Source organism: Cyphomyrmex costatus, unplaced genomic scaffold (assembly GCF_001594065.2).
Source record: "Cyphomyrmex costatus isolate MS0001 unplaced genomic scaffold, Ccosl1.0 scaffold43, whole genome shotgun sequence".
Lineage (NCBI taxonomy): Eukaryota > Metazoa > Arthropoda > Insecta > Hymenoptera > Formicidae > Cyphomyrmex > Cyphomyrmex costatus.
Window position 1 is genome coordinate 2254065 of NW_017278534.1, and position 12189 is coordinate 2266253.

Genomic DNA, 12189 nt, shown 5'->3' on the forward strand with positions numbered 1-12189 from the left:
AATAAAATTATCAAATTTATTGTAATATAACATTTGTAGATGAATTTGAACCTTTATGTATTAGCCATATGCGAATTTTATTTACTATTGTTTCTATCAAGTCTACATTTTGTTCTTGAAGTTTTATAATTTGTGGTACTTCCATTCCAAGCTTATCTAAAAGTGCTTTCATTTGAAATGAAGTATTGTAATTATATTATTTTATATAAAACATTATTCTATGTACGATTGTATACAAGGTAAAAAAAATATATGTACTATATATAAAATATTTATATACTATACTATTTTTAACTATAAATTTTTCTTTTTTTAAAAGTATATATATATATATAATATTATATATTTTTTATGACTCTTTTTTTGTAAAATCAGTACCTTTTGGATTTGTTTCCTGGATACAATATTCCAACTAATATCATATATCAAATTCACTGGGTCAATTCTATAATAAAAAATTTAATGTGTTATTCAATTTTGTGATCGAAAGAATGTATACAATTTTTATTACATTAGATTTAGATATAATAATTACATAGTTATAAGTTTATCCCAATGATTCATAATAAAATTCAAGACTACATCAACATTTGGAAAATCTCCATTTAATACCGAATAGATAACACGATGAATATCATTCTTCGCAATTGGCGTATTTTCAGATATAGTCATATTTAAAAATTTATCGATAATAGTCGAGTTTCTAGAGTGTCCCAAACAATATAATGTTTGTTCAGACATGTTTGTGTACATATATAGCAACTTGTTCCAAATAGTTTCATTCGCTCGTTTTATACCATTACAAAATATCCATCTTTTCTTATGAAATGAAGTTCTAAAATAGAATTTTTAGCAATGTTATATAAAAAAGAATCATTCTTAATATTATTTATTTTTAGCAAATAAATATTTAATAAAGTAAAAATAATTTTTGCATAACAAATTATTTTAGTACATATATTACATATTATTAATTTTTCTTTTTTTCTATATACCTACAATATCTTATATTTACCTATTTGAAAATATCGTTAAATTGTTTAAATAATCAATTAATTGAGTATAGGCTTCATTTAAGCATGTAGGATGACCATAAACACATGCATCCTCAAGAATTGCATTTCTCGTAAATTTCGTGAAGTAATCGTCATTTGGGCGATCCTGTGTACCGACAGTTTCTACTATATTATTCATCAAGTCCAGAATGTATGGCTAAAATTATATAATAAATTTTATGATATATTGATACTATAAATGTAATGCAGAGTGTTTTAACTAATTACTATAATGAAATAGAAATATGTATTTTAAAAATCAACTTTTAAAGTTGTTAAAGATTGGGTTTATTCTTAATTTTCTATACACATAATGTTATCTGAAACATTTCTTAATAATTCTTGCATAGATTTTTAAAAGTAATTCTTGCATTTTAAGTAAAATTGTAATTTACCTTAAGCAATTCACCTCCTCCATTATAAGCAAAATACTTGGTTGCGTCTCTTAAAATTTTAAACAATGAGAACCACACTACATAATCTGTTTCACGTCGTAAATATTTTGTAAGGTCCATAAAAATTCTGGGATCTAATTTATCCGTGAACATAAGGTGAATTGCATCATTAATTATTCGTGCGCGATTAAGCACGTGTATTTTTGTGTAATTCTCAGAATTTAGATAGTCAGCAATTTTCAACCAATTCATTGTATCATAATTTACACGATAAAAACCTAAAATTTCAGTATAATTCATATATTATCAAAGATGGAATTTTTTAATTAATATTTAATAAATTTTTTCTGTAATATAATTAAATATACAACAAAGTGGTAATAGTTAATAGATTTGTAGGAAACATATAAGTCTTACCAGTTTGTTGAACATTTACGATGATCCAATCTTGTGGATCAATACCATCGATTACAAGCTCTTCAGCTTTTGGCGACAACCAGTGCGTTGCTAAGGTTGATGAAAAATTTGGATTGGTGCGAGTTGCAAAATTTATTGGTACCCACCACTTCATATTCGTAACATCTGTGTTGATACTAATGAGATTTTTACGTATACTTATTTTTTTATATGGTTGAAAATATTCCTGTGTAATCTTTATCTTTCCAATAAGTTGATCTCTGGTTACTGTAATAAGAGGATATCCTTTCTGTTTGATCCAGGTATCCATTACTTCTTGAATTTTGAATTTGTTTTGAGATACCGTTGATTCATCATATGCATCTTGCAAAGCAGTCCATAAATCTTCAGGTTTAGCTGCGCCGTATTTGCTAATAATTTATTTTATAGATAAATATTGTTTTATAGATTACCTATTGTAGCATTATTGTAACTTTTATAATAATTTTATGAGATACTGCTTAAGAAGTCATAATACTCATGCATATACATATAACATTCTGAGATGACTCGTAAACATATTTTAAATTATAAAACAATATATTTGTGATTTATATGTATATATATATATTATATATGTACATTAAAAGACAACGTATAATAATTATATACGTACATAATAAACTAATATAAATGTTTATTCGTTATAATATGTTAGACAATTGTTAGCTATATATTGTATTAATGGCTTCTATTATATACTTAAATAATATTATAATAACTTAATAACCAAATTGAAAATATATGCTACAATGTATATTTATTTTTGTATAAAATTATAATACTTTACTAACTGTTTATTAAGATATCTGATGAGTCCTGTGTGGAATATGTCATCAGAGAGACAATGTGAAAGCATTCGTAAAAGCAAAGAAGCTGAAATGACAATCGTAATTTTTAAGAAAGAATTTGCTATCTTTTAATAAAATAATTTTAAATTAATTTTAAATCATCTCTAGTTATTATTTAATATTTTACCTTTTTGATTTTTTAATGAAGAAAATTTGAATTGAATTTCTTTAATAGTATAAGGCTCCAAATTAAGAGGTTGTGTGTATTCCAAACTGTCCAAAAATAGGATTGAATTTAGCGTTTCCATAATTAAAAAATCCATAATTCGCCAATCTTTATAAATCTAAATATAAAAAATCTAATTAATATTTATGTATATTTACGTATATTATATTTATTAAAATTATAGTATATGCTCTAATTCTGAAATTTCTTTTCTTATAATATATTAATATTGTTAGAAAACAATCGTAAATACATTTTATGAAAATTGTTAGATGAATACATGTATATAATGATACATTTTTAAAATGCTTGATCATAAAATAAAATAAAATGTATTTGTAAATTTTATTACCAAATTTTTACCTTATCAGCAGTATAGTATTTGAAATATTCCACAAGGCCTCCATTCATCCATATATAAGTCCACCATAAAGGACTAATAACATTACCAAACCATTGATGACTCGATTGATGAATGATATTATTTGCAATTCTATACATTTCATCAATTGAACTTTCCTTTTCATTGTACAGTATCGTAGCTTCTCTATAGATAATATAATTATAATATATATGTATACCAAACGTATAATGTAAAAGTTTTATTTTATAAATTTTATAAATATTTTAAAATAATTAACACATTATTCTAATGTATATATTATGTATAATGTTAAAAGACTATTTTTTTAATGTAAAAGTATGTTAAAGTATATAAGAAACTCAAAGCGAAGACAAAGAATATTTTTGCAGATGTAATACTTTATATACAGACAAAATTTGCGAAATTGCAGAATAATACATGTCTACGTTTTGAAATATTCTACTTTTTTATAAGTGTTACGATGTAAAAGTTTTCAACTATACAAAATTAATGTGATTTCATATATATATAACATTAGTTTTTTAAAAAATCAAGATAATCAATAGGCTCATATGAATTAGTTTTTTAATTCATTCAAGCGTTTATGAGATATTACCGATATTTGATATATTGCCATTCCTTATTCTTCTGTGCACATATTATTGCATTTCTATGCACATATCATGATATTACCTGTAAGTGATAAGCCCCCAACTTTCCATGCCCTTATTGTATCCAATAACATATCTGTCAGGAAGCGCAACATGATCGATTTTGGCCAGCCGAACGGAACTGTTGGTGTATCGTTCCAATTCAATTGCCGCCTTCTGGGCGACTTCGTGGGCGAAACTTGCTGAGGAAATTACGCTGCCTCTGCTCCAGACGTTGATGGTTCCATCGGAATTGCTTATATTACGAAGATCGAAGATTAGGAAGCTGACTAGGTACGTTGATATGACAGGCGATTCTTCAAAATGTGTCCATATCTTTCCATCATTCTCGTCGATTTCCGATTCTTCGGAAATCGGCATGTTCGAAATGGCCGTGTAATTACGATGATGTTTGATGGCAATCTTAAAAGAAGCCTTCAATGCTGGTTCGTCCCAACAGGGAAAAGCAGCACGTGCGTAAGTTGCCATAAAATTTGTCCCAGCAAACCATCTGTTAAAATTTCAATTGTTATTATAATTTTGAAAACAATAATTTATTTTTATTTCATATAGCGTTCTTATTTATATATATGTACTTATCAAGTATTTATTTATATAAATTACTAACACATTATCCATTATCTCATTTTTTATATATATTTTAATTCAGAAACCGATAATAAATGATTGCATACTTACACTACATCTTTTGTGTCATTAATATAAGAACTTCGGTAGAATCCATATGATCTATCATTTAATATACCAGCAAATTTCAAATGTAAAGTATAATGTCCGATAGGTAGTTCTTTGTCAAACCCAAGAATTAAAAATTCAGTTATATTGTTAATGTTATATGTAGCGGGAACGTAAAAATCAAATCCACTGTTGGTTTTCAGGAAAGATGCGTTTTCATCTATTGTCAGTTTCTTCGTATGCAACGTGATAGTTCTAGTCTGGTTCAGAATTTCAATATGGACGAATACTTCGCCATCAAATGTAAAGTTGTCTGACGTAAGATGCGGGTTCAATTTAAGATCATAGAACAGAGGTTTTGTGTGATTAGGTAACCGATAATTTATTTCCTTATCATTCAGATTTGAATCTTGTATGTCAGCGGCGTCTATTGCGATGAATGCAAAGACACTGATGTAGATAATTTTGCATGCCAGCATTCTGAAAAAGTAATAGAATTAGTTTAAGTTTTTCATAAATATTATAAAAAGATTTTTTCCTATTAAAATTCCACAAAAAGTAGAATAAAAGAAAATAATTATTCTACATATTGTTATTACTACACATTTACTGACTTGTCATTTGAATAAATGCTAATTGTATTTTAGAATTAATTTTTTTAATTTTCGAATTACATTAGTTTAGTACGTAACTTAAATTTACGTAGAAGTTTAAGCAATTTGTATTAAATTAATAAACTATAATTTGATGAAATTATGGTTTATTACTTTTTAATTAGAATTTTATTTGTTTTTATATATGTATATATATATATAATATTGTTTTTAAAAATAATAATAGATAGGTAATATCTCCTGTTTTTTAATTTAATGTTTAAAATATTTTAATAGAACTTAAGCACATGCGTACCTCGTATTTAGAAACGTAGTTTCGCGTTATCAGAGAAGTGTGAACATAATACTGCAAAGTATAACAAATGTGGAAATGCGTCTCTGCGTCGAAACAACTAACGTGACCGCAGTGTTAATTAAGCGGATTAAGCATATTAAACAATAGCAGTGAGTATCACGTTCAAGGATGAATTTAGTTTTAAATAGCTTCCACAAACAAATGGTAGTCCCGGAAAAAAGCCCTATATACATATAGTTATATATAATTATATATATAATAACTATATAAAATTATATATAATTATATATATAATGTTATATTCATTATTATGGACATAATAAACGTGTTAGTTTGAGAATACTTTAGATGATTGTTGTGTAATTTTTATAAATAATTACGAAGATATATGAAATTATTATTTATTTAATTATTAAACGCTATTTCTTAGTAAAAATTCAAAATACAAATGTAAAAATACAAATGTTGTAATAATGCTATGATTAAAGAATACATTCAATTAAAATTCATCGAATAATTTAAAATTCAAATCGTTATTTTGAAATAGAATATGAGAATTCTTATATACAAAAATAGTAAGTACTTAATATTGATTAGTTTAATGGTAATATTTCATTATTTTTATGTAGAAGTGATCTAATTGCGTTATAATGGATATTTACTATTATAATAAATTATTCTTTTTGCGTATTTATGTTGTTAGGTGTTAGGTGTTAGGTGACGATTGTAGTGATTGTACTAGCCGAGACGCTATTGCTTCTCGTTTATAAAATCTTTGCTCCGATTTTCAGAAACGTCTGATATTAATAAGGAATAATCCTTTCGAAGAAACAAAGCAAGACAAATACTTGTAATTTTGTTACGTATAAATGTTATGGCACGACTTTCAAATGTGCTTTTATATTGCATTATTAACAGTTTTTGCATTATTAACAGATATAATAGTAAAAATTGTTGAGCACAATATTTAAATGTAAGAATTTTAGAAGATTATATTTATTAAAAATATATAAGTATAGCTTAAGAAAATATAAAAAATAATATTCATTAAATAACTTTAAATATTGATAAAAAAGTAATTATATAATAAATATAAATTGATATAAAAAATATAAATATACACACAACATTGTAATATAAAATATATATTTAAATAGCAAAACAAAGGTATTAATATATATATTAAGATGTACATTATAAGAGAAATAGAAAAGATATAAAATACATAACTTATTTTAAATAAAAAGAAAGGAACTTTTTGGTAAGTTTTTTTCCAAGTATTATATAAATATTAGAAATAAAGATAATATTTATTTTAAAAGATATTCTTTTTTAACTGGTTATAATTCTTTTACAGTTTTATTTTGTATTAAAAACGATGAAAATTTTTTATACTCTTCTGCCAAGTTAGATTTTTGGTTTTCTATTATATTTTGCATCCTTTTAGATATTTCTTCGTTGAAATTATTTTTCACAAAGTCAGTTATCTATATTATAAATTATTACAAATTTTATTAGTATAAATTCTTAAAAAAATTGATTTTTTTAACGAATAAAATTGTATTTTTAAAAATTGTTTTATTACTACATATATATATATATATATTTGTATTACTTTAAAATGATAGTATACCATTTAAAAGTATTTATAAAGTAAGTACAATTATTGAAATGATAAGATAAAAGTAAATAAATTTGATTATGATTAAGTAAAGACACATGACATCTAAAATAATAAAATTTACCTTATCAAGTCGTTCATTAGAATGTACGCTAAAAACAACAGCCATTAACATTGTTTGTTTTGAAATTTTTCTAAAAAAATTTATAAACGATTTATAATTAGTAGATAAAAGAGAGAATATAACATTATATCTATCTATAATTAGTAAAAAATGTTATTACCTAGGTGTAATTTTTTCTAAATTTTTTAGTATATAATTAAGTACCGCGTCATTATCTGAATGTTGCTGAATAATATTTTGAATAATGTCATAGTGATGATTGTTTATTAAATCATTCGAGACACTTGTATTTATAAAATTGATCAGAATGTCAGGATCTTCAGAGCAAGACAAGTATTCTAATAAATGTTTGTCTTGGTTAATGAAATATGTATCCAGTAATTTATTCCAAGTAGTTTTGTTGGCTTGCATCATACCATTGCAATATATCCATTCTTTTAAGTTTCTGGATATTCTATTTTTTTAAATAAAAAGATTAGTCTGTAATTCTGTGTTTTATAATTAATTTATTATTATATTATTCTACGTCGCACATGTAAGAACTTCATCTCAATAAAATTACCTGTGTGTTTCAGGATTTGCAAGAATTTCATTTAGTTTATTAGCGGCTGTTCTCTTACACTCGGAATGATTAAAACGACATGCCCATTTTAAGGTATTGACTCTTGTAAGCTTTATCAATTCATTCTCTGCAGGATCTTCTTCGTATCCTATATTTTTAATAATGCCATTCAAAATATGTAGTACGTATTGCTGTATGTAGGATTATAAAAAAATTAATTTAATAGACCTTCTCTACTCTACTTAATAAAATATTAAAAATATGTTTTTTATTATAAAATGTAATATTATTACCTTGAAATAATCAATTTCTAAAATTTTGTAAAATTTTTCCTCATTCATGATAAAATAATTAAACATGTGATATAAAACTATATAATCGGTTTCTCGAGACAGATAATTTACAAGATCCAGAAATATCTCGATATCGAGTTGATCTGTGATCATAAGATGATAGGCGTCATCAACGATTTGAGCTCGATTAAGTACATGTATTTTTGTATAGTTGTCGGAGTTGAGATAGTTTGCAATTTTTCGCCAATTTAAATTATCGTAATTAACGCGATAGAATCCTGTCGAGAAATTAATTCATATTACAAATCGTATCGTTAAATCAAGATTTATTAAGAAATGTTTGAATATTTTTTTCTCATGTTCAAGTACATACAAATAAATTGTTATTATAAATTATAAAATAAATTATTTCTAAAATTTTGAAGACTTAAGAGAGACACAAATTATAGAGTACACAAAAATAATACATACTATTCTAAAATTACTGGTAAATGTATACGTATGGCATATTCACCTGTTTGTTGTACATTAATTATGATCCAATCATTTGGATCGACTCCGTTAATACTTATATTTTTATCTTGTGGTCGTAGCCATTGAATGGGTAGAGTTCTAGAGAAATCGGGTTTTGACTGCGTAGCAAAAGTCAAAGGTATCCACCATTTATCGCTATCGGTATGTTCATTTTCGCCTTTCAGATGGAAATGTTCTTGCGTTAGTATTGTTTCACCAGTGTCATAGTTTCGGGTCACGTGTACCACAGGGAAATGTCTTTGTTTTATCCAGGTATCCATTACCTCTTTCAATGTATAAGCATTATGTGGAACATCTGATTCATCGAGGACTGCTTGAAAGGCGTTCCATAAGTCGTCGGAAGTAACCGAACTGAACTGACTACACAATGAAAATTAAATTAATGCAAAAAATCAGTTTCTTATATTTTTTGTTTATTATGTTATATATAAATTGAATTATATAAGTGAAGGGTAGCTTGATCTTCACTTATTCGAACGCCGCGGGCGAGCCTCCGTTTCCCTAGCGATACTGCCTGTAGTGGCAGCCGCGTTTCTGTTCTCGCGAGAGAACGCACGAGGGAGCACAAGCCCATCGTTTCCGGCGCGCACGAGGGGTCTTGTACGAAGCGTTGCGCGTTGTACGACGTGTGCCGACTATCCGACGCGAAGAGACATGTTGATATTGTATGTGATTGCGAATAAAGTTTATGTGTTCAGCATCGCCTGAGTGTTATTTAACGATCAAGATCCCGAAAACCCCTACATAAGCATTTTAAAAATCAATCCGTTTTTTGACAACCGGCCTTGGTCTCCCCTAATATTATTATTATATTTACTTTATACGCTGCATTATAATAATTCGTATATATATGTATAATATAAAAAATTATATATTTTATGTGTTACTTACTGCTCGTATAAATATTTAATAATACCTTTCCGAAATACTTCAGCAGTAATAATATGCTGTAACATGCGCAGTATAGCAGGTGCTGTGATAATTAACATCATAAAGCACAATTAATATATTAAAATCACATGACGTCATAAATTTGTAAATATGACAGACAAAAATCAATTTTTGGAATTTAAAATAGAACGCATATTTCTTCATGTTCTTGTAAGAAATTTCATGTATGAATAAATAGCAAATATATATATAAATCCTCTTTTCATTATTATCTTTCTTGTCACTTTGTATTATCTACGTTCAAGGAAATTAAAAGATTTATTTACATTTACTCACCTTTGCCGTAACTCGAATAAGAAAAATGTGAATCAATTTCTTTGCGAGTTTTAACTTCGAATACAATAGGTTTCATTTTCTTAGCAACATCAGCATGAAGAGCTTCTTGTTGAACCTTGACAACAAAAAGGTCCATTACACGCCAATCTTTGAAAATCTGGAAACATATAGACCTTTAGAAAATTTCAAGATTAAGAATATAAAGTATAAAATTAATAAACATAATATTATTATAAAAATGATAAAAATCTATTTTAATTTAATTATTAATTACTAAATATATGTAATTATTGATGACATTTCTTTCGGTACAGAATGCCATAACAAAATGCCATTATTTTTATACATATTTAGTAGTCGAATATACAGATTTAATATTTTAATTAATTTACAATATTATTTTATTTATCTATCATACAATTTTTTTAAATGCATACATGCATGTGAATATAAATTCAATTTAATAACAAACAATATTTACCTCGTTGAGAATATATTCTTCGAAGAATGTTGCAAATCCCTCATTTAGCCACACGTGAGACCACCATGACGGACTGACCATATTACCAAACCATTGATGTGCCATTTCATGTGCTGCTGTTACTGCTACTCGTTGTTTACGAAACAGTGTATCTTCTTTTTCATTGTACGTAAAGTCTTTTTCTCTAAAAATGATTTTATAACTCATTGTCTGTTATATATTGTTTCTTTTTGTTCATACAATGTTTACATACAATTGTCTAAATTAAATATCTATAAGTTTTTATTATTATGATAATTTGCAGTTTATAATTGTAGGTTTTTATTTTTAATTTTTTTTAATCTGAAATATAATTCTATTATATTTTTACATTTCTTGCATCATCTTATTCATCTTATACCTTCTTCACAATTGCTTAATGCGGCCGTCTTAAATACGGAGTTGAATTGGTAAAAATGTTTAAAATTGTTTCAAAAATATATAATTTAAACATAAAAAATAGAAATCGATTTACAATTGAAAAAAAATTCTATGTTTCTGAAACTCTACTGAAAAAAGTCACGTTATATAACGAGGTCATATAATCAAGACAAATAAATCACATAATAAATTGTTACAAAGCAGTACGTAATTTTTTAAATTACGTAATTTGAAAAATCACTTGATATTAAAAAAGTAATTTACTGTGTGATTTTTTATTTATTGAATTTTAAAGAATCGAATGTTAGAAATAGCAGAAAAAAACATTGTCATATGTGATTTTTAAATTTAAAAAATTACGTACTGATTTAGAACAATTATTTACTTGTCTTAATTACATGATTTCGTTATGTAACTTCGTGACGTAATTTTTTTTAATAGGAACTATTTTCTTTCAGAGAGTTTTTACACAATCATGTAACATTGAACACAAACATACATGTATCAATAATCTGATAATATGCAAATTATATAATATACATATAAAATCATAAAGAATTTTCTATTTGTGATGCAAGGAAAATACGACACAAATATAAGAGCTGTTTTTTTAATATTTCTCTTAAATTATATTGTATTACGTATAAATAATAAGTCCCCAATTTTCCATGGCACCAGCTGTCAGTTCCGGAACTGCTAAATGATCCGTTTTTGGAACTTTATCGGTGATGTTGGTATATTCTGTCAGTATGTCTCTAGCCTTTTGAGCAACTTCCTGTGCAAATTTTGAGTGCGGAGCCAATGCCGATCTGCACCACATGTTAAACGTTCCATCTGCGTTAGGAATACGTACATAATCGGACACTACAAATGCTACGAGATAAGTAGACATAATGGGAGTCATGTCGAAGTGTGTCCACATCATGTTGTCTTCGTCATCCGATTGATCCCGTATCGGCATATTTGACACAGCTGTATAATTTCGTCGATGCTTTATGGAGATATTGAAAGTGGCTTTTAATGCCGGTTCGTCCCAACACGGGAACGCTCGTCGTGCCCAACTTGCCTCGAAATGTGATGCGGCCAACCACCTATTATATTTGAATATGGCATGCTTTCAATAACTGATAAATTTATCAGCTACTATTAAAACGAGCGAAATGTTTGGAAAATGTATAAATGCGGTTTAGGAATTATATTTGAATAATAATATTCATTTTTGCAATCTGGTTGTGACATATGTGTCCTTGATGTCTTTGAATGAGGGCAAACGCATATGCTTCTTTAGAAATTTAATAACATAATTTTATTGGAATAATAAAATGATTAATTATTCCAATAGAGAGAGAGAGAGAGAGAGAGAGAGAGAGAGAGAGAGAGAGAGA

At 26.5% G+C, this 12189-nt stretch overlaps 2 protein-coding genes across 2 annotated transcripts in view; both read right to left on the reverse strand.

Annotated features, from left to right (window-relative positions):
• Nucleotides 1–531: 531 nt before the first annotated feature.
• Nucleotides 532–4711, reverse strand: LOC108777312 (aminopeptidase N-like). Its single transcript, XM_018544153.1, has 8 exons — nucleotides 4637–4711; nucleotides 3981–4448; nucleotides 3287–3470; nucleotides 2941–3041; nucleotides 1868–2277; nucleotides 1451–1728; nucleotides 1016–1212; nucleotides 532–835 (listed from the first exon to the last, which is right to left on the reverse strand). The coding sequence occupies exons 2-8, from the start codon at nucleotides 4424–4426 to the stop codon at nucleotides 532–534; spliced, it is 1920 nt and encodes a 639-aa protein (XP_018399655.1). The 5' UTR covers nucleotides 4427–4448; nucleotides 4637–4711.
• A 2750-nt stretch (nucleotides 4712–7461) lies between these two features.
• LOC108777421 (puromycin-sensitive aminopeptidase-like protein) overlaps nucleotides 7462–12189 on the reverse strand; it is a gene marked incomplete at its 3' end in the record, with an annotated part of 5914 nt that continues 1186 nt past the window's right edge. Inside the window, exons 2-9 of the mRNA XM_018544295.1 lie at nucleotides 11446–11895; nucleotides 10385–10568; nucleotides 9904–10060; nucleotides 9568–9649; nucleotides 8657–9036; nucleotides 8143–8420; nucleotides 7850–8040; nucleotides 7462–7741 (exon numbers count right to left, since the gene is read on the reverse strand). Of these exons, the coding sequence (XP_018399797.1) occupies nucleotides 7462–7741; nucleotides 7850–8040; nucleotides 8143–8420; nucleotides 8657–9036; nucleotides 9568–9649; nucleotides 9904–10060; nucleotides 10385–10568; nucleotides 11446–11895 (2002 nt within the window). The remainder of the gene's footprint in view (nucleotides 7742–7849; nucleotides 8041–8142; nucleotides 8421–8656; nucleotides 9037–9567; nucleotides 9650–9903; nucleotides 10061–10384; nucleotides 10569–11445; nucleotides 11896–12189) is intronic.